The following is a 27541-nucleotide window of genomic DNA, read 5'->3' on the forward strand; positions in this document are numbered from 1 at the left end:
TCTCTCTCTGTTCGCTCTCTCTCTCTGTTCGCTCTCTCTCTCTCTCTCTCTCTCTCTCTCTCTCTCTCTCTCTCTCTCTCTCTCTCTCTCTCTGTTCGCTCTCTCTCTCTCTCTCTGTTCGTTCTCTCTCTCTCTCTCTGTTCGTTCTCTCTCTCTCTCTCTGTTCGCTCTCTCTCTCTCTGTTCGCTCTCTCTCTCTCTCTCTCTCTGTTCTCTCTCTCTCTCTCTCTGTTCTCTCTCTCTCTCTCTCTGTTCTCTCTCTCTCTCTCTGTTCTCGTCTCTCTCTCTCTGTTCTCTCTCTCTCTCTCTCTGTTCTCTCTCTCTCTCTCTCTGTTCGCTCTCGCTCTCTCTGTTCGCCCTCTCTCTGTTCGCTCCTCTCTGTTCTCTCTCCCTCTCTCTGTTCTCTCTCCCTCTCTCTGTTCTCTCTCCCTCTCTCTGTTCTCTCTCCCTCTCTCTGTTCTCTCTCCCTCTCTCTGTTCTCTCTCCCTCTCTCTGTTCTCTCTCCCTCTCTCTGTTCTCTCTCCCTCTCTCTGTCTCTCTCCCTCTCTCTGTTCTCTCTCCCTCTCTCTGTTCTCTCTCCCTCTCTCTGTTCTCTCTCCCTCTCTCTGTTCTCTCTCCCTCTCTCTGTTCTCTCTCCCTCTCTCTGTTCTCTCTTCCCCCCCCCCCCCCCTCTCCCCCACAACAAAATTTGGTTGATGGCATCTCAAAGAAAGATATACAATATCAGCCACATGCTTAAATCAGATGAACAGATCATTGCATTTGTGAAGGTGAAATTCCACAGACTGGACCAGTTAGGTGGTTCCACAAAATATAATCCAGATCGGGTGCCCAGCAACATAGTGTTGTTTGTCCAATAATCTCAGATACCAGAAGGGAATGTGATGGTTAATGAGGTGCTGCAGAAGTGTGAAGAAGTCTCCATGGAGGAAGGTGAGTATGAAGAATCTGAGATGGGCCGAATGACCATCAAAGACAAGGCAATGGTTGACTGAGCCAGAGAGAACCTTTTTTATAGCCACCTACTTCCATGATGCCTGAAAAAGGCTGAGACTTCAAAATTACAAATAATAGTTGATTTGTGCTGTTTTTTTAAAGAAAAGTCTGCTCACTGGTGCACGCATTCCTAAAGGATTGGCTTGTTTTTCTGTTTGGTTGATTATAAACAATAAAATGCTGAGTTTTTCTTTCAAATATTGCTTTTAATACTTCCCCTCTGCAAAAGTTTCAGTCTCTGCCAAAGCTTGTCCTGATCCAATTTAAATGCCAAAGCAGCTGAGATACAGTGAGCACTTCCACTACTTTGTGCTTCCGAATGCAAGTAAGTGATGAAATGGCCCTTGCATCAAATAAGCATGAGTGATACCAGGGATTTCACTCCTCAATGAAGACTACTGAGTTGTTCCTCAGCCTGGCAGTATTCCCTGTTGTTGTGTAACCCATCAGTATTCCTGCAGTGTTCAGCATGTAATGAGTTTTCACTGTACCTTTTGTAATGTTTAAACATCCTTGCTGACAATGTTCCCACTAATATGGGCTGCAAGTCTATATGGGTTACCCACTAATCATCTCGCAATCTTAAATGTTAAGACATGGCTTTCAGAATCTCAGACAGGAAACAAACCTTTCTTTCCTTCAATCTGTGTAAATATGTCAGATTCTGCCATCTGTCCTCATAGTGGTTATGAGAGATCACCGATTGTACATTTGAGGCTCCTGCACCTCCTAAGCACTATCTCATTTACCCTCAGTATCCCTGCGACTCATCAATAGCACCTTGACTGCAATGCCCAATATAGAGATCTAGTTCTGAGGCATTTGGATTCACGCACTTTATTGATTTGGAGTGGTAACAAAGTATGGTAATTAAAGTACATTCTTTCCTTTTTGCTTGATGATGATCCTCCACATTTTTTTGCATCAGTCCACTTTACCTGCTTCTTCAGGATCAAAAAGATTACAGCGGCGCTACAACAGTGTGAGTGAAAATATGTTTGAAAATACAAAAATGAAGAACCTATACCCTGTGCCACTGATGTGCCCTCAATCTGTTACTTTTTGCTCTGTTACTTACTCCCTTCTGCCCACTATGCTTAGGTGCAGGCCCTATGTCTGCAGCTGGGGCAGAGGGAGATTTCTGGTTGATGTACCCTGTTGACTTTGAAGAATTGGACAAATGTCCTTTGGGTCTAGAGGACCCCAATCTACGAAGAGTATCTTGCACAGGTGTAGACCCAAACTCCTTGGACTGAGCTGCTGGAGCTATTGGGGTTGCAAGCAGGGTTAGAGGCAAACTGTACATGTCATTTAGGACCCAGTACAACAGCACATCAGCATAGAGTTGAACAAGTGCGTGGTCTGTGGCAATCCTGAAAATATCAAAGTCCTTGCGCATTTCTGTCCACATAGCTATGGACATGTGTAGTGATGTACTCACCAGTCTGTTCTTACTAGGGTACTATTTCAAGATGAGAGTCTCTGTGCTCATGGAGAGTTCAGGTGAATTCGTTGCTGGTGTCACCTCTGAACTTTAGTAGGCTTACTCCTCAGGGTGGTGGTGTAGCAGAGGGGTTCAGGCTGTGACCTCTTTACTGAAAATTCTAGAGTACCAGTTATGCTTATGAAAGGCAAAAGAAGTAATTAGTTGAAGAGTGAGAGAAGCCTATGCAATGCAATATGTTAGCATCCATAATCATCTGAGAGAACAGAGCACAACATTGGTCACTGTGTTGCTGGCTCATTAGTCTGTCCCCCTCACCACATGAATAGTTCTGGACCAGCCAACGATGTCTCTTTCCTGACAAGGTGTTGAGAGCTTAATCTCAGGCATAGCCCTGCTAATCTGAGGAGGAAGCCTGTGAAAGTTCAGAGGACACGTCAGCAAGGAATTCACCTGAACTCTACATGAGTTATGGGCCATTGTCTTTCTGTGGTGAGTCAAAAATGATTGTGTGTGAGAGAAGGGAATGAGTGCAGCAACAGTTTGTGAGCATGCATAACCATGCCAGATAGTGAGACATCCCCAGTGAGTGAGTAGGAAGTGAAGCAAGGAGGAAGATTTTGCAGATTGGGAGAATGAGGTTGAGACTTTGTGGGCATCATTCAGTTGTGTTGCAGGCTCTGAGACTGAGATGCGTTTGCAGTGTTAGATACTCATTGTCCATCTGTTGGCTCACAATGTTGACACTTACTTTGCAGAGTGTAGGAACCATTGATATTTTCTTGGTACCATTTGCTCTCTCTTTTGTTGGGGCCAACAGCACCGAACTGATGCCATGGCCTGTTCTTTGGGAACAGGATGCTCTATCTTTGTGTGCTTTAGCCCAAATTAGGTTCTACTATGAAGGCCCAAGTTCAGTCTATTTTCCCCAATACTCATTGTGCAGAAAACACTGAGGCTTCAATCATGGCCTAGCCTACAATGAACACCCTCTTCCCACATTTTGCTCAACCTGAAACCTTGACCCCTTTCTGAAAACTGCAGACCTGAGGCTGTGGTCCTCAGGTACGGAGTGTCCTCCTTGTCGTAGCCTTGGGCTTTGCAGTCATGCTACCAGTGAGGCAGCTGCCAACCTCTGGCCAACAGCTCTTAGTGGGAAGGATTTCTGCTTCTTTGAATTTGATTTTGGAGGAAGACCTGTCACTGTCATCCAGTTTGCCTCACTGGAGAAAGATGCAGTGGGCTTTTGCTGTGAAAAATCTAGTTGGGTGTCTAATCACCTTTTTCAGCATGCAAATGAAACCGAAGATCCTGGCCATAGTTTCTATCTCTTTTGTTAATTCCCAGATCCTCCACTGGTAGTTGTGTTTTCGTAAGCCAGTATAATAGCAATCATTAATCATCTTTTGATATCCCTCCAGCAATTGTGGTACAAAGGAATTTCTCAATGGGAATCATTCCCATACACTTAAAAGAGCAGGTTATTTGCAAGTAATCAAGCACTAACATCTGCAAACAAACATTAAATAACTCTGCATGAGAGTAAATTAAGGAGACCCAGCAGGGATCTCTAAAAGTCAGATTGTGCTTAACTAATATAAACAATTTTTTTGAAGAAGAAGACAGAGAAACTTGAAGAGAAAGCAATGGATGTTGTTTGAATGGACTTTTAAGGAAAATAGTACTACATTTAAAAAGGCCGATTAATGCATTTGAGACTCTTGGAATAGGAGATGTAGTATCAGCTCTGATTTTTTTTTGCCTTAAGCCATTTTAAATAATGAGTCATAGCATATAGTTTTTCAAATTAAAGATGGTATACTGCTATTTTTGATGTGACTTGCATGTTGGAATACAGTAAAACTGCAAAATTTGCTAATGATTCCAAACTTGGCAATCTGACCAACGGTGAGGATATCATTTGCGTGCAACAGGACATAGCTGGCAGAATAGGCAGACAAGTGACAGGTGGAACTTAATACAGAATTGGGAAGTAATGTACTTTTCCAAAGGACACAAAGGAGCAATATGGACTAAAATGATAGTTCTAAAGAGGGTAAAGAGAGCCCGGAACCGTGGTTCTCTCTTTAAGTGACCGGACATATTCTGAGAGTAATTAGTAAAGTGTGTGGGGGATCTTGGTCTCCATAAATCTAGGTATTGAATCCAGGAGCAGTGAAGTTATTTTGTGTTGTTTAAGGTAAACTGGTCCTCTGGAGAATGGAATGGAGAGGCAGGCAGTTTGTCACAGTCGAGATCACTGAATGGTCAAATGAGTGGAAATGTCACGCTACAGCAACATTGCAGTTGCCAAACATGCCAATACCTTAATTGGAAAACACACTGCATATGCTCAGTCAGGTGCACTGCCACAGTCTGTCAAAGGACTTATCCGATCATAATCCAAAGTTTTCATCAGGCTTAATCAGGTGCTTGGACCTACCAGGGCCCTAATCTGCATCGTTGCAGCCTGAGGATTTGGCCATGGTCTGATTTGCAAGTCAAGTACAATCAATCCAAGTGTACAATCCATCTGTTGGGGTGCTGCAGAGATATCATCTAGGAGGGCTGTGCTGAGGCAGATCTGCCCTGCTTTCAGTCTTGGAGGTGGACTTCTCTCAGTCCGGGTGGTTTGGTCAATAATGGTCAGGGGACCTGTTGGGAGAGGGAGTGGTGGTTTGACAAGTTCATGGAGCCCTGGAGAAAAACAGCAACTCAAGCTTCAGGATGGGCTTTTATTGAACTGGGTTGCTCGTGGAGTGGTGATACTGACCACCCCGTGAACTGGTGATAGGTTGGATCTAGTTTTAGTTGGGACCTTTTGGGGGAGATGGGTAGTATTCTTGGATCACAAACCTATAAGTTAGGTGAAAGTTGTAGAGCCATCAAGGGCATATACATTTTCAAAGCCCTAGGCTCTGGAGTAAAGTGGACGGGTTAATTGCCTTTTTTTTTAAAAAAAGGCTCAACAGAAATGGAGGTGGAGTTGTGCATTGCATTCGTAGAAATAGCAACAAAAAAGAATAGATATTCTTTCTTGAGCTTACAACTCAGCCGGAACAAGAAGTTGGAGCATTGCTATTTTAGATTAAAGGCAACTGCAAAACAGCTGATATTGCATGTGAAGTGGGTCAAATACGCAACTGTTCCTTCTTTCAGTGGAATAAAGTTTATGGGAATATGAGATCCTGCCAGTGGCAATTGCAGTAATCTTGTCTCCACCAAGTCAGTAACACCTCAAAATATAGGAACCATTCAGTCCATCTGCTCCTGGATTCAATTTATATTTCATTGTCAGGCTTGGAATAATGTTAAGGAATTTGAGTTATACCAAGTTCAGAGTTAGGGATGATGATCCAAAAAATCTTTTGTGAAGTGTAGTTATTCATTATTAAATAGCCAGAATCAATCATTGTATTAGTATGCATGCAATATCCAGTGAAATAGCATTGTTGTTACATAATTTTTTATGTGCAGATAAAACTAAATATAGTAAATTACAAAGCTATTAGAAGATATCGAACAACGAACAGCACAGCATAGTACAGGTCTTCGGCCCTTGATGTTGTGTCGACCTTTTATCCTAGTTCTAACGTCAAATTAACCTTACTTTCCCTTTATTTTACTATCATACATGAGCCTATGCAAGAGTCACTTAAATGTCCCTCATGTATCTGACTCTACTACCATTGCTGATAGTGCATTCCACTCTAAAGAACCTATCTCTGATATCTCCCCTAAAACTTCCTCCCTTAAAGTTATTTCCCCCTGTGTGGCCACTTCCGTCCTGGGAAAATGTCTCTGATTATTCACTCTGTCTATGCCTCTCATCATCATGTACATCTCTACCAAGTCATCTCTCATCCTCCTTTTGCTCCATTGAGAAAAGCCCTAGCTGCTGCTTCTTGCCCTCCAATCCAGGCAGCATCTTGGTAAATCTCCTCTGCACCCTCTCTAAAGCTTCCACATTTTTCCTATGATGAGGCAACCAGAACTGAACACAATATTCCAAGTGTGGTCAAACCTGAGCTTTACAGAGCTGCAGTATAACCTCATGGCTCTTAAATTCAATCCCCCTGCTAATGAAAGCACACCTCATGCAGCCTTGACAACCCTATAACCTGGGTGGCAACTTTGAGGGATCTATGGTAATGGACTCCAAGATACCTCTATTCCTCCACACTGCCAAGAATCGTGCCTTTAACCCTGAATTCTGCATTCAAATTCAACCTTCCAAAATGAATCACTTCACACTTTCCCAGGTTGAACTCCATTTGTCACTTCTCAGCCCAGTTCTGCATCCTGTCTATGTCTCGTTGCAACCTACAACGGTCTCCCACACTATTTACCACTCCGCCAACCTTTGTGTCATCAACAAACTTACTAATCTGCCCATCCACTTCATGATCCAAGTCATTTATAGAAATCACAAAGAGCAGAGGTCCCAGAACAGATTCCTGCAGAACACCGCTGGTCACTGAGCTCCAGGCTGAATACTTTACGTCTACAACACCCTCTGTCTTCTATGGGCTAGCCAATTCTATATCCAGACAGCCAGATTTCATTGTTGCCCATGCCTCCCTACTTTCTGAATGAGCCTACCATGGGAAGTTTATTGTTTTTGGAAGATCTGTGATTGAAATTTACACAACCAGATCTCAATTTTGCTTCTCTAACAGAAAATAGCCTTCCCACTAAAGAAATGAAAATATTATTGACATCAGTAGGAGAATTTTAGACAACAAAGATAATTTTGTTAAAACGACAAAGGCAATTTACCCATCCGTCCCACAAAAAGTTAAGTTTTAGAAAGGGTGGAGGCATAGGAATTGAGAAATATAATAAAGTTGTAGAAGAGCTAGCAATAGTTATGAGATTCTTAAGAAATATTGAAGGATGCCATCATTCTCCAACAGTAAATCTTCCTTTAGGGATTTCAGTGAGGTGGTGGCTATGGATTTAAAGATGAGATTTAAGACTAAAACATGTTAATTTTATATTTTGTAGACTTGGAAACCAGATTTAGGCAGTTGTCAGCAATACAAAAAAAAGTGGAAAAAATATTGGGAAAGAGAATATGGACTGGATTTGGAACATTGGACAACATTTTCACTGATAATGATATGGTTGGGGTTGGGATAGAATGGGAATCTACTAATGAAATTATTGATTTGTTTGCAAATTTGAACATTAGTTATGAATAAAGCAGCGATGAACTTGCTGCAGGTGGTTTGGAGAATATAGTTTGTTAGTCAGTTAATGTTTGGTAAAAATCCTAAAGTTCTCTGAGAAATATGTGGCCAGTCCCTAAGTTGGACCCAAAGGCCAACCACCAAAGGTGGGTACACGAGTCAAATATTTACTAGAAGCAGCTAGTCAATGCAGATGTGCAAGCATTTATTAATAGAACAGGGAAGTCCAGTTGGAAACAATTGGTTGAATGTAGAGGATGAGGGCAGGAGTTTAGGCCCATGGGATGGAACCATGTAATACAAGGATGGAAAGTGAGAAAGCAGTGTAATCTCAAACAGTGGGAAGGAGAGCAAACAGGTCCCTAGAAAGAGATCAGAACTGTTGAAAGAATTTATTTTAGTAGGAGGTGGAAATCCAATAGTTACAGTCCAGAAAGAGAGAGGAGGCAAGATGCAAGATCTCATTGAACAAGGTCAAAGAATCTAGAACAGACCAGGCATGCAACCAGGAGCAGAAGACCATGTGATGAGGAAGTCTTGACATATTAGAGGACAAGTTAATGAAAATTGCCCAACAAGAACTATAAAGCTGAAGAGAATTTGGGTATGCCAGACGTGTCAGATAGGGGACAGCCTGCTCTGTCACATGGATGGTTACACATGGAAAAGGTATCTCCAGATGTTACAAGTTATAAGGTTGAAGTCAGGCGAGTAGCATGAAGTTTTAAAGAAAGATCTGAATCAACTCACCTATAATATGAAAAGTAACTTTGAAGAATTCTTGGCTTTGTTAGCAACAAATAACTGTGAATGTAGCTCAATTGATGTTAACCTGCAAGGAGACCATAGAGTCATAAGCTATGAATATAGGCCCTTCAGTCCATCATGTCTGAGCTGACCAACAAACAAACTACACTAATCCCATTTACTTGCATTTAGTCCATAGCCTACTGTGCCTTAAGTAATCAATCAAATGCTGCTTAAATAGTGAGTGTTTCTGCCTCCACCACCCCCTCAGGCAGTACATTCCATATTTGTACAACCCTCTGTGTGAAAAAATCTTTCTCATATCTCCTCTGAACTTTTTGTTCCACTCCTTAAATATATGCCCTTTTGGTCTTATACATACCTGTCATGGGGAAGAGGTTCTCTCAATCTACTGAGGTATCCAAAATTATGACAGGTATAGACAATCAGAACCCTCCCCTCAGCCTCCTCTGCTCCAAGGAAAACAAACCTATCCTATCCAGACTTACCACATACCCCTGAGGAGGTTTTTAACCCAAGCAACATCCTGATGGACCTCTGCACCCTCTGCCATGCAATCACATCCTTCCAATAGTGTGGTGGCCAGAACTGCACAAAGTATTAGATCTGTGGCCTTGTTGTTTTATAAAGTTCTAACAAGACTCTTTTGCTGTTATATTCTATGCCCTGGTTAATGAAGGCAAGCATCCCATAAATCTTTTTTTCACTACCTGGACTACTTCTGACATTGTCAGAAGTTTATGGACTTGTGCACCATGGTTCTTTTGTTCCTCAGTACTTCCTAGAGTCTGATCAAACACTCCTGATTAAAGGCTTATGCCCGAAACATCGAGTCTCCTGCTTCTCAGATGCTGCCTGACCTACTGTGCTTTTTCCAGCGCCACACCTTTCGACTCACTTTGTGTATCCTTTGGTTATTAGATCTCCCAAAATGCATCATTTTACACTTATGGGGATTAAATTCCATCTGTCGTTACTCTGCCAAATTTACCAGCTGATGATTATCAGACTGTAGCAAACAACCATCCTCCTTGGTGTCAATAATACCACCAGTTCTCATGTCATCTATAAACTTAACAATCATGCCTTCCACCTTCCCATCCAAGTTGTTAATGTAAATAACAACCAGCAAGGGTCCCAGCACTGAACCCTGTGGTACATCGCTGGTCACAGGTATACCATTACAGAAATGACCTTCTCCATCAGTTGTTGTCTTTGATTTGTAAGCCATATTTGGATCCAGTTTGCTAACCTACCTTCAGTCCCATGAGCTCCTTTTGTACCAGCATTCCATGTGGGACATTGTCAAAGACCTTACTGAAGTCCAAGTAAAGCACATCAATTGACTTCATCTGTATATTTAGTCACCTTTTCAAAAAACTGAATTAAATTAGTCCTGCACGATCTAACTGTAACACATCCATGCTGACTATCCCTGATCAATCCTTTCCATTCCAAGTATTTCCATTCAGTCCTTCAGAGGTTTTCAATAAATTATCTACCAGACATCAGACTAACTGGTCTATAATTGCTTGGCCTGTCCCTGCTGCCCTGCCAAACAAAGGAACCACATTAGCTGTCCTCCAGTCATCTGGCACTTCACCTGTGGCCAGTGAGGTATAGGTCATTCTGCAATAACGAGACAGTTGTGTTCTTCTGCAACATTGCACTATAGAAAATTGAGTTATGGAAAACTGCTATAGGAAATCGTGCTGCAAAAGATTGCTAATAGAAAATCACTGTACCCATTCAGTAGAAAGTTTGTGTTATTCAAACAGTATCCACAATTCATCAGTCACATTATAGCCAATTTGTTTTGACAAAATGCATGTGATACCAAAATGGTCTGTATTAAATAACTCTGCTAGATTCCAGTAATCTCCTCCCTTGTCTCTCATAGCAGCCTGGGCTATATCTCAGCAGGCCCTGGAGATCTCTGCACCTGTATGCCCATTAAAACATCTAATGGTTCCTCTTTGTTAATCTTAAGGTGTTCCAGAGCCTCACCATCCCAATTGAAATCCCTGCCAACAGTGTCTTTCTCCTCTGAATACAAATGAGTGTATTCATTTAATACCTCAGCCACAAGTTTTCCTCTTGGATTCAAATAGATCTTACCCTCTCCCTGGTAGTTCTCTTACTATTAATATATTTGTTAAAAGGTCTGGGGATTTTCTTGATCCCAGCTTGCAAGAGAAGTATTTCTTTGCTGTCCAAAAGAGGTGCCTAAAGCAGGGTGGACATCTTGGAAGTTAAATGTATGAATGGCTTCAATGATGCATCTAAAGTTTGGTATTTCTCAGTAAGAGCCATCTCATTAAAATTAGATTGCCTCAAGTTGAAAGCAGACCCTTAAATGTTTTACTGGCACTAGGAAGGTCAGCTTTTGGGCATTGTTATGATGCTTATAGCTAATTGTTGTGGACTGGAGCTCTGAATTTGAACCATTGTCATAAATAGACTTAAAGCAGAATTTCAAATTTCTTGGACAGAATAGATCAAGTTCCCTTTTCATCAACATCCTTGCATCAATAATGTTAGCTCTATCATACTTTGTCCAAGTAGCATCTATTAAAAGATGCAGCAGCTTCCAAAAGTGAAATGGAGGAATTACAATGTCTTCTTGGACAGCTGAGTTAGTTGTGTACTTAAATGAGGCTGGATTCCCATTTTGAAGTTCAGTTGAGTACAACTATATAAAAAAAATTGCAAGTAGAAGATTTAATATGGACAAACAAACATTGAAAAAATTATAAATTGAACATTGTTTTGAAATTTCTATGATTGGGAGATGCCTGAAATGTGAAACTTATTGTTTTTGTGATGCTGATTTTGCAAATTTTTGTGGTAGGTTCTTGGAAATAGACTAGACAGGTCAACACCCTTAACCGCAGAATCGTTTTCCGCAGTTTCAGTTACCCGCGGTTTACTGCAGCCGGAACATTTATAGGGAACCTTCCAGGGTTAGGCAGCTGCCGGGATGATAAATTTCCCATTTGAAATGAATGGGTTTGCTCCTATCCATGGTTTTGGGCTTCTGTGGACCCCTGGAACCCCTGTGGATATTGGGGGGACCTACTGTATGTTTTTCCTTTTGGGAGCGGAGGGTAAATGTTGGCCTTCAGTTTGGAAAACTAAAAATATCAGAACAATTGTGGGAAGTACATTGGCAGAAATTCTCATTCTTGTTGAGGCAATGAATATGGCATCTTTCTTCAGAAAGATGTGGGGAAAAAATTCTAAAATGGAATTTGGCAGCAATACACAGTAAGTGCTATATTGATTTTAAAAGTCATCACGTGATGACATTTATTTACCAAAATTTTTGAATTTGAAAAAAAAATACAGGATTTGTTTTATAAGGTAAGGGCCAGGAGGTTTAGAGAGGACTTGAAGTAAAAGACTTTTACCCTGAAGGACTGTGGCTACCTGGAATTTGCTGCATCAAAAGGTGATAGAGGTGGCAACACTCGAGACATTTTAGTAGTATTCTGATGAACACTTAAGCACAACAGCATACAAGGCACTCTCACTCTGATCTCCAGCATCTGCAGTGCTCACTTCTGACTTAGTCTGGTGGCAACATTGTTCTGACACAGAAGTTGCTAACAGTGCTGGGCACTTCCCCATCCCCTGTAAAGTGATTCCATATTAAAAGTGCCAAGAGCCCATTGATTAATTACTCGAGGTGAAAATCACAAGATTATGTGAGGTAAATCACTAAACCTGGTAGATTGGACTCCATAAAGCTCACTCTATAAAAACACTTTAACTGAAAATGGAATAATTCTATCAAATGTGTTGCCCAGAAAGGGGAGCTTTACTTCATTCTTTAACTAAATTCCATCCTATTTAAAAGGGCATTGTACTCTTGAAATGGTAGTTGATATAGCATCATGCATTGTAAACGAATGAAAAAATATCAGCTGTGACTTGTAAATTAATTTAGTTACTCATGAATAATGTTCTTATGATTGAAAATATTGTTTGACTCATTTACCTTGTACCGCCACCTACCAGAGGTTGACTAACAATTATTTCATGTAGACTGTATCCTTTTAAGCAAGATGCAGCAATAATGAGAATATGTTCTATATGAGAATCCTCTTAAAAATTATATTTGTGGTTTTGAATATGGCATGTCTGACTGAGGTGAGTCAGAATACTGACTATTAACATTGCTTAGAAACAAAAACCTATGAATATTTAGTGCAGTGTAAAGGGGAATTCCATTGCAGGGCTGGTAGTTAACAATTCATTTATGCCTTAAATTTCTGTGGGACTTTAAATCAATCAATATTCATTTATTCACAAGCAATTTTATGTGCAAAGCTAATATTTTATGTATCAGTTGAGTGATTTCATTTTGGTCCAACTCAGCAGAGGTCCATGTGTCCAAGCCTAATTTGCTTGTTTTAAATATTCCAAGTGGAATCATTCATTTTAGTGTTATCAGCAACCAGAAACACCTCTGTTGTGTAATGATATAACAAGGTTAGTGAAGTGGTGGATAGTGCGGAGGACTGTTGTAGATTGCAACAGGATATTGACAGGATGCAGAGCTGGGCCGAGAAGTGACAGATGGAGTTCAACCTGAAAAAGTGTGAAGTGATTCATTTTGGAAGATTGAATTTGAATGCAGGATACAGAGTTAAAGGCAGGATTCTTGGCAGTGTGGAGGAACAGAGGGATCTTGGGGTCCATGTCCATAGATCCTCAAAGTTGCTACACAAGTCGATAGGGTTGTTAAGAAGGCGTATGATATGTTGGCTTTCAGTAGCTGGGCGATTGAGTTTAAGAGCTGTGAGGTTATGTTGCAGCTCTATAAAGCCCTGGTTTAAACCACATTTGGAATATTGTGTTCAGTCCTGGCTGCTTCATTATAGGAAGAATGTGGAAGCTTTAGAGGGTGCAGAGGAGACTTACCAAGATGCTGCCTGCTTTGGAGGGCATATCTTACAAAACAAAGTTGAGGGAGCTAGGGCTTTTCTCATTGGAGCAAAGAAGCATGGGAAATGACTTGATAGAGCTGTGCAAGATGATAGGCATAGATAGAATGGATAGCCAGAGACCTTTCGCCAGGGCAGAAATAGCTATTACAAGGGGGCAAATTTTAGTGATTGGAGAAAGGTTTAAGGGAGTTGATAGGTAGGTTCTTTACACTGAGTGGTGGGTGTGTGGAATGCAGTAGTGATAGCTGAACCAGATACATTAGGGACATTTAAGCGACTCTTGGATAAGCACATGAATGATAGTAAAATGAAGGTATAATTTGATCTTAAAGTAGGATAAAAGGTACTGCGCTGTACTGATCTATGTTCTAAGTAATGTCTAAGGAACATGAAGGGCACTCAAATCTTTTTTAGAAAAGCTTTTGTATGGACTTTGTTAGACTTGTAAAGGTTTTCAGATCACCTGATTTACAAGTTGTCTAAAAGTCCTAAAACTTCAGAATAAAATTGCGTAAGGACAAAAAACTGGCTGACCACTTCACTGGAAGTTTGCATCAATTATAATGTACAGATACATTGAAAACTCTGTGGAGGTGTTTAGAGTCACAATTAATCTATCTCAGATAGACGATAGATTTTGATCTGAGGAGTAGAAAACCCCTTGCTAATTTAAATTTCTTCTTAATGGCCATGATATGCTTAAAACTCCTTTTGCAGTTTTAGCAATTTAATCACATTCACTTTTGATCAATCTGTTTCTCACAACAGAATAGAGAACAGCATATTAACAGACTCCAGGTTACTGGGGCTGTCTGAAAGTTTAGCGTTCTCAAAATCTTTTTCCAGATTTTTTTTGTATTCACCTGAAAGGTAGCTGATTGAGTCCCTACGTCTCACCTTGGTGCATCATCTCCAAACTTGAAGAAGCAATTCCTGTCTTCAGACATTTTTTAGTTTTATCTGAACTTCAACTCCCAAGTGTGGCAACTATTATCGATTCCTCCCTCCACTGGGCTGAAATTCACATGAACTAATATCTTCTCTTTTGTGTTAATGTTCATATAGATATAACATCATTTTTTTCAGGTGTGTGTGTGTGCTCTGGGTTTGAATGTGAGAGTAAATAACATTCCTGGTTGAACATTAAGTATTTACTGTGTGTCATCTTTTAAATTCACCATGAAAACAAAAGTTTCAGAAACATGCCACAGCATTTTCAAAGGTAAATCACCTTGTTTGTAGACCAATTAAAATTGGGAGTTGATTAGCTCAGTTTGCTGGACAACTTGTTTATGGTGCAAAATGACGCCAACAGCAGGAGTTCAATTCCTGTATCTGCTGAGGTTACCATAAAGGATTCTCCTTCACAATTCTACCCCCATCCCCTCTGCTGAAGTGTGACCCTCAGATAAAACCACCCCCAGTTGTCTATCTCTCTCATAACAATTGTATTCTCCAAGTCATGAGTTTTTTTTCTAAAGCATGTTCACAGTATGTGTCTATGTCACTGACTAGACCAGAATTTATTGCCCATGTATAATTTCCCTGAAAGAGTTTGTCTTGAACTGTTGCAATCCTTGTGTTTAGGGACACCCACAGTGGAGTTCGGAAGGAAGTTCCAGGATTTTGATGCAATGATAATGAGAGTAATTGATGTCGTTGAATATTGGAATGGTCAGACTTTGAGGGGAACATTTTAATGGAAGGGTTCCTGTGCTTTTTCTTTAGTGGTTGAGGTTGCAGATTTGGAAGGTGCTGTTGGAAGAACCTTGGTCAGCAACTGGAGCGCACCTTTGAAGATGGTGCTCAAGGGACTGAACGTTGAATATAATGTTCTGTCCTGGATGGTGCCAGGCTTCTTGATTTGTTGTTGGAGCTGTACTCATCCAGACACACTTGTGATTTACAGATAGTGGACAGCTGTTAGAGAAGCAGGAGATGTTACTAGCTGTTGAATTCCTAGTATCTGACTGGTTTTATCTCCTCAGTGTTTGTGACTATTCCAGTTCAGTTTCTGATCAGCCATAACATCTAAAATGTTGATAGTGGAAGATTCAGCAATGATAATGTCGATAGTTGATTTTTTAACTTCTCCTTTTGTTGGAGAAGGTGATTGCCTAGTGCATGTGTGACATGCATGTTACTTTGTCACTTATCAGCCCAGACCTAAATATTGTCTGGATGTTTCTGGCTATGGGCACTTACTGATCCAGCATATAATAGTCACAATTGATGCTGAATATCATGCAATCATCAGCAACATTATTTCTGACTTCATGATGGAAGGAAAACTATTGATGAAGCAGCAGAAGATGATAGGGCCTTGGACAATATCCAGAGGAATTACTGCAGTAATATGCAGGAGCTGAAATGAATGACATCCAAGAACCACATTCCTTTGCATTTGTTCTCAATCTGACTTCAATCAGCAGAATGCTTTCTTCCTGGTTCCCATTGACTTGCATTTTTCTCAGACTCCTTGACGCTGTTATCAGTTAATTGCTGCCTTGAATTGAGGGTAGTCACTCTCTCCTTGCCTCTGGAGTTCAACTCCCTTTTTTTTTGTATTGTCCATACTTGATCCAAGGCTGTAATGAGGTCAGAAGTCAAGTGACCCTGGTGGAACCTGCAATGAATGTCAGTGAGCAGGTTATTCCTTTCCAAGTGCCACTTAATACCACTTTTGTGAATTCCTTCTTAACTGATGATGAAGAGTAGACTAATAGGAAATATTTGGCAAGATTGGATTGTCCTACATTTTTTTTTGTTGCACAGGAGATATGTGGGCAATTTTCTACCTTTTTTTGGTTGGATGCCAGTGTTGCAGCTGCCCTGGAACAACTCCGCTAAGGGCATGGCTAGTTCTGGATCCCAAGTCTTCAGTGCTAGTGTGAAAATGTTTGTAGAACTAATAAGTCGCCTTTGTTTCCATTGCTTTCAGCTATTTCTTAATATCACATAGTGAATCGAATTAGCTGAATCATTATGACTAGAACCTAAATATTGTGAATAGCTGAGGTCAAAGTTCAGATTCTCCAGGGACACTGCTAGTTGCTTCCTCTGTCCAAGTAAATAGCTTGTCTTTTACCACATAACTGATATCTAACCAGGTCCATCATTTTTAATTCCGTAAACGTCAATTTAGCTAATGATCTATTATGCAGAGCCTGTGAAATGCCACATGGAAACTACACCACAATCATTCCCCTGTCAATTAATTCAGTCACATAGCAAAATATTCAATTGGGTTTATTAAACATCTCTTCAAACTCATGGATTGCAGGAGAAGGAACAACTGTCAAAGTCATTTTGATAATTTGATGTAGAATATTCTATAGACTTGAAACATTATATCTGCAGTGATAGAAGAGATGGGTATTGATTCTAGTGATGTGAGGACAAATCAATTCTTGTAAATAATGATGATCATCAACATTGTACCATTTGAATAATCCATTATGTTGAAGGTTTCAATCTTTTTGTTTCTACTTCTGTAGGCAACCACATACTCAAAATGATGTTATAGACTATGCAATGTGAACTAGTGGATCACAGGGCAAAAAGTGAATTGCATTGAAGTGACCGCTGTGCTTTGTGAATAGACAGCTAATTTTTAATAAATCTTAATAGATTACTAAAGATTAAATTTGATCTGACATACTTTGAACAATGGAACCTGTTTCAGATGAAATGTAAAGATTATGACTACATTATGATGGTCAGTTCCATATATTTTATAAGCAAACTGTTTTCTGACATGAAAACCGATTATATTGAACCAAAGAAGATTAAGAATGCATCAAAAATTGGGCATAGTTTTGAGTAATTCAGTCAGTCATAAAAATAACATTTATGAGAGGGCACACTATTAGATTTAGTTGACAATGGAGTGTAATGTGACCCTTGTGCTTGGGTACTGGGCTCTATGGGGAAAGAAAGATAAAATCATAGGAATTTTATTCTATCCACCCAACATAGTAGTCTAAGATCAGAACTAATAATATAGTGTGTGTATGCATGTTTAAATTCTACCATACTAATTCTAAAAGAACATTTAGCAATTAAAAGTTGGAATCAATAAAAGTGACTACAAAGCCATTTAGATGATTTATAAATTGCAGTTTTGTTCTCTTGTCCTCTTAAGAAAAGTTAGCATGCTGTCTTTACCTGGTTGGCTAAGTGACTCTTGTCCCACCCAAATGTATTTGATTCTGAATTTTCCGCTGAAGTGGTCTACTGAGCCATTGAGTTTTATCAATTTGCCAATACCAAACTATAACAGTTGAAAGTTACCTCACTATTCAGGGCCTGCAAAGGTGGTGATAGAATGTTAGCCATGCCAACGATGTGCGCATCTTCATATAAAAAAGGGAGTTCAGGAGTTGAAATCCTACTATATTTCTAATGCATGCCATATTAATTGGGGAGGATTTTGTTAGAAGTAGCACCATCCTTGGTTAACTCAAATTGTTAAAGAGAGTACAATTATGCATTTTATATACGTTTAATACGATATTAGGTGGTCGGCCTAAAGACTGGACAGAGTACCAAAAAAAAAAGAAACATTGACTAAAAGATCAGCAAGGAAGGAAAAATTATAGCGAGCGAAAGCCGGCTGAAGATTCTCTTTTATACTAATTTTAAAAATGTCTCAAATACTGGTTAAAGGCAGATCGCTTCATGCAAATGTGACCAGTTGCAGACACCTGAAGTCATCTGTCTGAAAGCAGGTCTCTGGCTCCTGGGTGGGTAAACAGCTTGGGGTTTATCATCGAGAAAGAGAAGCCTCCACAATGCTGGAAAAGCTTTCTATCTCTTTCTTTCTCTCTCTCTCATCAGCAATACGAGTAGTGGAAGAAAGCCAGCTATTTTCTCCAAATATTTGCTGTAAGCTGTTGCTTTCAAGCTAATATCATGTTTTTTGTGGGTTTTGTTGTGCAAAAATTGACTGGCACATTTATCCCATTGTCATGACTCACTGTGGCACATTGGAAATCAAGCATGACTAGAGTCGTAGAATCATACATCATGAAAACAAACACTTTGGTCCAACTCATCCATGCCAAGTAGGTTTTCCAAACTAAAACTAGTCCCATTTGACCTCGCTTGGCCCTTACCCCTCTAAACCTTTCCTATTCATGTACCTATCCAGATGCCTTTTAAATGTCGTAATTGTACTCACCACTTCTTCTGCGGTTTGTTGCAATTATGCACTATCTTCTGTGTGAAAAAGGTGTCCCTTATGTCCCTTTTAAAATCTTTCTCCTCTCATCTTAAACTTATGCCATCCCATACACTGGGGGAAAATCTTTGGCTATTTACTTTATCTAAGCCTCTGTAACGTCACCCTCAGCCTCCTACATTCCACGGAAAAAATTTCTCAGCCTTTTCCTTTTATAATTCAAGCACTCTAGGTGTGGTAACATCCTCATAAATCTTTTTGCACACTTTATAGTTTAATAACATTCTTCTTATAGCAGAGTGACCAGAACTGCTTGCAGTACTCCAGAGGTGACCTCTCTGATGTCTTGTACAGCCACTACATGACGTCCCAAGTCCCTACTCATTGCTCTGACCAATGAAGGCAAGTGTACCAAACACCTTCCTCACCACCCTACCTAACTGTGATGCCATTTTCGAGGAACTGTGCACCTTCACCCTGAGGTCTCTGTTTGACAACACTCTCGGTTCCTACCATTAACTGTATAAGATCAGTCCTGGTTTGTCCTCCCATTTATCTAGATTAAACTCCATCTGCCACTCTGGCCCATGGGTCCAGCTGATCAAGATGTCGTTGAACTCAGAGATAACCACCTTCACTGTCTGCTGTAACCACCAATTCTGCGGTCATCTGCAAACTTGCTAACCATGCCTCGTATATTCACATCCAAATCATTTATATAAATGATAAACAGCAGTGGACCCAGCACAGTCTGAACAGCAACCCTTCACAACCACTTTCTGTCTCTCGCAGTCAGACCAATTTTGTATTCGATTGGCTAGCTCTCCCTGGCAGACTAACCAGTCTATCATGTGGAACCTTGATTAAGACCATAAGATATAGGAGCAGAAATTAGGCCATTCAGTGCATAGAGTCTGCTCCACCATTCAATCATGGCTGATAAGTTTCTCAACCCCATCCTCCTGTCTCCCCATAACCTTGGATCTCCTTGACAATCCAGAACCCATCTATCTGTCTTAAATGTACTCCATGATCTAACCTCCACAGCCTTATGTGGAAATGAATTCCATACATTCACTACTGTCTAGCTGAAGAAGTTTCTCCTCCTCCCTGTTCTAAAGGGTCTTCCTTTTACTCTAAAGCTGTGTCCTAGGTTCCTAGTCTCTCTTGCTAATGGAAGCATCTTCCCAACATCACTCTATCCAGGATGTTCAGCTTTCTGTAATTTTCAATTAGATCCTTCATCATCCTTCGAAATTCTATTGAATATCGATCCAGAGTCCTCATTATACTCCTCTGGGCCTACTCCATGGCCAGTACATCCATCCTGAGGTATAGGGTTTGAAATTGCTCATAATTCTGTAAACATGGTCTGACCGGAGCCTTATATAGCTTTAGAAGTACATCACTGCTTTTATTTTCTAGTACTCTTGAAATAAATGCCAACATTGTATTTGCCTTCCTAACTACTGACTCAATTGGCAAATTGTCTTAAGAGAATCTTAGACTAGAACTCCCAAGTCCCTTTGCACTTCAGATTTGTGCATTTTCTCCCCATTTAGAAAATAGTCTATGGCTCTATTCTTCCTACCAAAGTGCATGACCTCACACTTGCCCATGTTGTATTCCATCTGCCACTCTTTTGCCCACTCTCCTAACAAGGAACAAGAGAGGTACAGCACAGGAACAGGCCCTTTGACCTCCAAGCCTGTGTTGATCATCGTGCCTTAACTAAAGTAAAAAAACAAACTTTCTGCCCTTATTTGGTCTGTATTTCTTGTTCCCTCCCTATTCATGTAACCATCCAGATGCCTCTTAAACTTCTCCAATGTGTCTGCTTCCACCATTTCTTCTGGCAGTGCATTCCAGGCTCCTGCCACACTGCATGAAAAATGTCCCTCTTGCTTCTCCCTTCAACTTCCCCCTTTCACCTTGAACCTGTGTCCACTTATAATTGAAACTACAACTCTGGGACAAACCCTCTGACTATCTACCCTGTCTATGTGTCTCATAATTTTGCAGACCTCAATCGGGTCTCCTCTCAGCTGCTATCTTTTCAGTGAAAACCATTTTAGTCTTTGTAACATTTCCTCATAGTCAATGCCTCCAATCAGACAACTTTCTAGTGAACCTTCATTGCACTCTCCAAAGCTTCCACATCCTTCTTGTGGAAGGACTGTGTCTAAATCCTTCTATAGCCTCCTCGATACTACCTGTCCTTCCACCTAATATCTATTGTCATCAAACTAAGCCAAAATACCCTCCGTTCCTTCGTCTAGATCATTACTGTATAAAATCAAAAGTTGTGGTCCCGACACTGACCCTTGCAGAACATCACTAGTCACCGGCTGCCATCTTGAGAAAGGATCCTTTTATCCCCATTATCTGCTTTCTCCCAGATAGCTGATCTTCAATCCATGCTAGTACCTTGCCTCTGACACCATCTTATTCAGCAGCCTCCTGTGTGGCACTGTGTCAAAGGTGAGAGAGAGATTTCTGGCTACTGCAGACCTCGTTTCTCTTCTCGTCTGGCTGCTCTCTGTTTTGCTCACAGCCTGGGCTATTCAGCAATCTGCCAAACAATCACTTCAAAGTACCTGTGTCAGTTGTTTTGCGAATGAAGACTAATTATCAATCTGCTTCACTTGTAGACAATCCCTTGCCCTCAGTTTAGATTACCTGCAGTGCAGAAACAGGCCCTTCTGCCCAACCAGTAGCCCACCCAGACCTATTTCCCTCTGGCTAATGCACCTGTCACTATGGGCAATTTAGCATGACCAATTCACCTAATCTGCATATCTGTGGACTGTGGGAGGAAACTGGAGCACCTGGAGGAATACCCACACAGACACTCTGCAAGCTCCACGTAGACAGTTACCTGAGGCTGGAATCTAACCTGGGACCCTGGTGCTGTGCGGCAGCAGTGCTAACCAATGAGCCACCGTGCCGCCCAGGGTTTATATGCACATTGCTAGACCCCACAGCTGCACAAATAGGGTCCACAAAATGCATCACAAATTTCTTTCTTTCAAAATATGCAGCCACCTTTTCTAAATCCCTGGTTTCAAAACAGTTCCTTCTACATTTAATCTGTTGGCTTTTTCATCGATCCACCTCCATTGCCTCTCTGAGCTTGCATCAGTTTCCTTTTTCATCTCTGCAAAATGAAAATGTGGTGAGCAGTAGCCTTTTTTAATTGAAATGCATCTGGTAGTTTCAGGCATTCACACTGCCATCATGAAAATCTGGCCCTTAATTTTTAACTTCATAAGGATATAGAAACGATGAATGTTGGTGTGTATTTGAAAAGTAGGAGGAACAAGAGATGAAAATTCAGAGGAGCAATGACAGGATAGAATTAAAAAATAGAGAAGGAAAACAAGTTGCTCAATAATACAGACATGATCTATTACAATAGTTCAAAGAATCCTTATTGCCTGTTTTGTGGCAAAAGCCACAAACATTAATTGTTGCAAATATGACCAGTGATGGTCGTTTCAAAGAAGCAGCAAAAATCCTAAGGTTTTTTATTACACACTCAGGTGACTTATTTAGTTTCCTATATGTGAGAAACAAAGCTCACTCACTTCAATAATTTCAGTCCGAGACAAGATCTGAATCAGTAGTGTCATTTATTTTACCCTTGCAAGAGGGTGTGATGTCCACTGTCTACAAGGCAGGGACACACGCACACTGAATTCAACGAATACACGATATTTATGTAATTTGGTTCCTATTTTTTTTAATCCCATTGCTCCTCCCTGTTTACATCTTCCACTTCTCTAAGACCGGCACCCATTACTCCTGTTTATCTCTTGCCTTATCTGGCCTTGTCTGTGACAAAAAGCTTATTTCTGGCCTCAAGGCTGTTTGACCACATCCTGCTGTGGCCCATTGTTAGGTATTATTCTTTCTTCACCATTATCTACTCCCTCCATCTGTGCTTTCCCCAATCATACTGATCCTTATGACCTTTTAATTTGGGGTTTGTTCCTGTGTTTCTGTAAAAGTGGGAAACAGATGCTTATAACTACTGCTTGTGCAAGTATATCTGGCTTAACCTACATCCTCACAGCACCTTATCTATTTGTCTGTAACATCTACCATTGTTATGCAGTCTCGTTTCATTCATACATACAATTTTAGCTAATACAAAAACAATTATGTATTTCCTCCACATAGTTTGCATTCTAGTCGACTCCGCTCTTAGTTGAAGCAATTACACACTGGTGTGAGTTCATTTACCTTGCAGAAGTAATTATAATTGCAGAAGTAACACTACTTTACCTATATCCTCACAGTATGTAATGGGCAAATTATGATCTGTGCTGGTATAGAATAGGTGATAGTACATTTGGGACCTGCTTTCTATCTTTCGCCTGAAATGCATTGGGTGAGACATAACCTGAATCAACAGCTCATTTTATATATGTACACAGATAAATTTATTGTCACCGATTTTTTTTTTTTTTTTTTAAATTTTGTTTTTTTGAGCACTTTGAACCCTGAAGAAAACAATTGTACCTGGAAAGTAATAAATTCTATCAATCTTTGAAAAAATATACTAATTCAAACCAAGAAATAATTGTCAACAGGCCTTACAGCAACCTCCTGCTTGCCCATATGATAATGAATGTTTTCCATTCTAGTTAGAGAATTTGAGCAAATCAAATGCTTTGCAATTTGTCATTTGTCAGGGAAGCAACTAGTTTTTCTTTTCCAATTACATTTTGCTCAGTGCATTTAGCCAGTGGGCAATAGATGCTTTCAGATCAGGAATCATTCATGCTGGATTCCCAATTTGTATTGAAGCTTTGGCAGTGATAGTTGTATTTGCAGGGCAGGAAGTATGAATTTGTTCCTGATTGTAATTCAGTGAAACCTGCTGGATATTTTACATGTGCAGGCATTGTGTGATGACTATCTTAGATTTGATGCTTGAGATTTTTGAACAACATTTTTTACATGAATAATGGCAATTTATTTCAAGTACTGAATGACATTGGTTATTCATGAAGATGATTCCAAAAAAGGATCAAGAATTTGAGTTCATAAATATGGACAAGTGTGTTGTTAAACTGACCTTGTCATGTTTGCCACTAGGATTTAAATATGCATGCGGTGTTGATAGTGGAAAAAATAATCCAGTGCTACTGAAGGATTTTAAAAATGTTTGTTTTGTTCCCTCCACTGGTGTTTTGGTAAATCTGCTTTGAAATGAATAAGATACCTTTCAGTTTCAGGGGTTCTTATGTTGCAATAATGTTTGATAGCTGTGATTATTAGAGATTCTTGGTTGGAGTGCTTAGTTCTGTTGAGACAGATGTTCAGGGAATCTGTAAAACTTTCACAAGGCTGTAACTACGTACTAGTACTGTGGTTTCAGATTACATAATTCTTTGTACAATTAAATGACCACTTCAAAGATTACCTTTTTCTTCAGTGGAGAGTTTATTTTTGCAGGATCAATTAGTTATCTTTTGAGAATAGTCAGTGAGTAATTCCTGACTTTTGAGGTCAATGCTTACTCCATACTGGGTGACCAACTGTAGAGTGTACTTACTGTGCTTGGAAATAATTTGGGGGAAATATGAAGGACTATGAATGTGACATAGGGTATCTGAGTGAGTGTAGAGGTAGCATGGGGGATCTGAGCAAGCATGGAAGTTGAATGGGTAACCTAAGTGAGCATGCAGATGGCATGTGGTGATAGGTGTGAGCGAAGGGTCGCAGTGAGATATAATGGGCTTTTCAATGATGTTGAGCGCTGAGCAATTGTATTGGTGAAGGTAGATGGGCCATCAAATCATCCATCCTCTGTACAATACTACTTGCACTCTATCACAGCTCTGAAACTACAATGGGAATCTAAATCCTCTGAGCAAAAAAAAAATCCTGGGCAAAGACCCGATCACAGAATTGTTATGGCCCAGAAGGAAGTCATTTGGTGATCGTGCCCGAACTGGTTCTGTTACCTGATGCCAGTCTCCTGCCTGTTCCCAGTATACCTACACACCAGTTCTATCTAAATAATCTTAATTGAACTAAAGTGATGCTGAATAACAGTGACACAGTTGCTTTAAAGATAAAAAGATCATAAAATTGAAAATGATCCAAATATTTCCATACATCCCTGTAGAATTGACATCACCCTTCTGACAGACACACTTAAAGCTTTCACATCTGTTTCATTAAAGCTGTGTTGCTAATGCATCAATAATGGCTTGAAAGGTAACTACTTGCAGTCTTTACTCTGCAAATGACTATTTGCTCCATCACTGCCAGATTTGTACCATTTAGATTAGATTACTTAGTGTGGAAACAGGCCCTTTGGCCCAACAAGTCCACACCGACCCTCTGAAGAGCAACCCACTCAGACCCATTCCCCTACATTTACCCCTTCACCTAACAATTTAGCATGGCCAATTCACCTAACCTGCACATCTTTGGACTGTGGGAGGAAACCGGAGCACACTGAGGAAACCCATGCAGACACTTAAACAATGTGCAAACTCCACACAGACAGTTGCCTGAGGTGGGAATCGAACCCGGGTTTCTGGCGCTGAGAGGCAGCAGTGCTAACCACTGTGCTGTCCGTAACTTCTATAATAAAATCGTACTGAAGGGCATGATGTGGCAGTCTTTGTTTTTTAATTTAAATGTTTGCTTTCAGAAAATACAGTGCATTGAAAATTGCATATAACCCCTTTCTAATGGAGAAAAGCAGTCCATTTAGCTGAATTGAGTTGGTGCCATGTGTCTCTATATGAATGAAAAGTGTTATTCATAGGTTATTGGAAAAATAATTCTGAATGAAAATTTCATCACTCAATGATTGTGATTTTTAAGACCAAAATACTAGAATCACCAAAACAGCTGATTGCCTTGTGGTCAGTATTAAAATTGATGAGCATTTTGTAATAGTCTTTTACACCAATGATTTGTTGAAATTTTTTTTCTGTTTAAAATTTTATGAGGGTGGGTAGCTTGAGCTGAATGAATTCAGTGAGGTTCAGTGTGTATTTCACAGACATGCCACATCCACTAGGTGGCTTCTGACATAAATGAGCACACATTGGCTTGTATTCAAGACGGCTGTCAGTAGTGCTAAAGCTCCTATAAAGAGCAGCTGGCCATCATTACTTGTGGCAAGAGGGGCTTGACAATTCCAAGGTTTATTGAAACTGTTTCTAATCCTGCATGTTTTGTTTATTCAAGTTGTTGCTTTAAGAGCAAGTCATTTTTTTTAAACTGATATAGAACAGCAGCTTGATGTTATTGTGCTGAATTTTTTTTCTGCTAGCAAGGCAGGCTGAGTGTGACAGAGGACAACAATTTTCAATGGCACAGATATGTTGAGCATCAACGATATGACAACAAAGGATGTTTTTCGTTGTGAGCTTACTGCTCCTGAAGAGGATTCTTACATAAGGACTTTTAAGGAGCATATGCATTTGGAACTGGAACCTTCCAAATTGACAGGAAAGCGAGCTACTTCTCCAAAAATTTCTCCTCGAAGCTCCCCTAGAAATTCTCCAAATCTATTTAGAAAGTTGTTGGTGAATAAAAGCATTCGTCAACGTCGGCGGTTTACTGTTGCACATACATGGTAAGATTTTTAATTATAGGGATGTGCATTTTTTTATTTCTGTATGGAACAGATCATTAGGGACATCCTAACAGAAGCTATTAATGAGATGATTTAAATGAGGTGAATGCAATATGTCATTGTGCTGCATAGCAGTGAAAAATAAAATCAATGTTTTTCTTGTAGTAGAAGAGCTGTGGGAAGAATTGATGAATGAGCTTAGCATGTTTACTATAGAAAAATGTCTGAGTGCCTGTGATGCAGTAATGGTTAGGAATGATTGCAGTTGCACCTGCAGAAAGCTCTGTAAGCAGCAGTGTGGATGAGCCACTTCATTCTTTCACAGCAAAGTGTCTGGTTTTGAATTATGTTCCTTTTGTTATTAAAGGAAATTGAAAAAAACTCCAAGGTCGAAGTATTCATACTATCAAATGTTTCGCTTTCAGAATTATCCACAGGAATATGGCAGAATTACTATGTTTTTTAAAACACTCTTTGTAAATAGGCTTCTATTGGCTAGTCTGAAATATCTGCAGTATGGGAGGACACTGTTCTAATTTAACTCTTAAAGGAAGTTATCATCCTAAGTTTTAAATTTTAAAAATATTGCTTTTTTTTTACTAAAACAAAGGAAGTTAGTTAAAATTAGTATTCCATAATTTTAAATCCTTAATATAAACCTTCTGGTTTACTGTCAAATGTATTATGTCCCTCCCTCAGCCCTTGATAGACTGCTCCATTGATGACATAGTGGTCTGATTCTCAGTGATGCTGCTCTCAATTTGTTCAACCTGTGATCTCATCTAGTGGAACAGTTCATACATCCTAGGGGAAGCTATGTAACTTTGGCATTAATATTTTATGGTGCAGGTATAAAATTTTCATTTATTTAAAAAAAACATACTATTTATTACATTATTTTGTTATATAAACTTTAAAAACTAGTCACAGATTCTGTGACATTGTGGTGTTACCTTCATTTGGAATCACTCAGCCCACCTCCTGTACCCACAAACACTTCTGTATGCCTCTGGTCTGTCTTCATGTCTGCATCTGTGATATGCATTCAGAACTGGATTTTAGCACTTTTCTTCCTCCTAATGTATTTAGAAAAAAAGCAATAATATCAGAAAGGCTAGCACAAAATCCTTAGAGCAAGTTGAAAGAATTCCATCAAATTCCATTAGATTTATGTTGCCCAACTGCATGTTTCAGCGTAATGGAGCACCTTTTAGAGTGACCCTTAATGAGGATACTGTGAATGTGTGTCGCCTGACAAAATTTTAATGCGTGTCAGCTATTAAACACTCCTTTATTCATTAGTGAAGGTTGTAAATTTTAATTTTGTTTTCAAGATAATGTCTTGTATTAATAAAGATGATTATTAATTAGCAACTCTTTCTAAATTAGTGAATTTGTT

At 39.9% G+C, this 27541-nt stretch overlaps 1 protein-coding gene across 3 annotated transcripts in view; it reads left to right on the top strand.

The window, feature by feature from the left end:
* The window catches only part of pde4ba (phosphodiesterase 4B, cAMP-specific a), a 629295-nt gene that overhangs the window by 192143 nt on the left and 409611 nt on the right, over positions 1 to 27541 (top strand). The window contains exon 1 of one of the 3 annotated variants that reach the window (XM_072574075.1): positions 25677 to 26142. The exons of the other annotated variants lie outside the window; for them this stretch is intronic. Coding sequence (XP_072430176.1) covers positions 25886 to 26142 — 257 coding nt within the window. The 5' untranslated portion in view covers positions 25677 to 25885. Of the gene's footprint in view, positions 1 to 25676; positions 26143 to 27541 lie in introns of those variants that run through there. 3 annotated transcript variants of the gene reach the window in all.

The sequence above is a fragment of the Chiloscyllium punctatum genome, chromosome 7 (assembly GCF_047496795.1).
Source record: "Chiloscyllium punctatum isolate Juve2018m chromosome 7, sChiPun1.3, whole genome shotgun sequence".
In the NCBI taxonomy this organism is placed as follows: domain Eukaryota; kingdom Metazoa; phylum Chordata; class Chondrichthyes; order Orectolobiformes; family Hemiscylliidae; genus Chiloscyllium; species Chiloscyllium punctatum.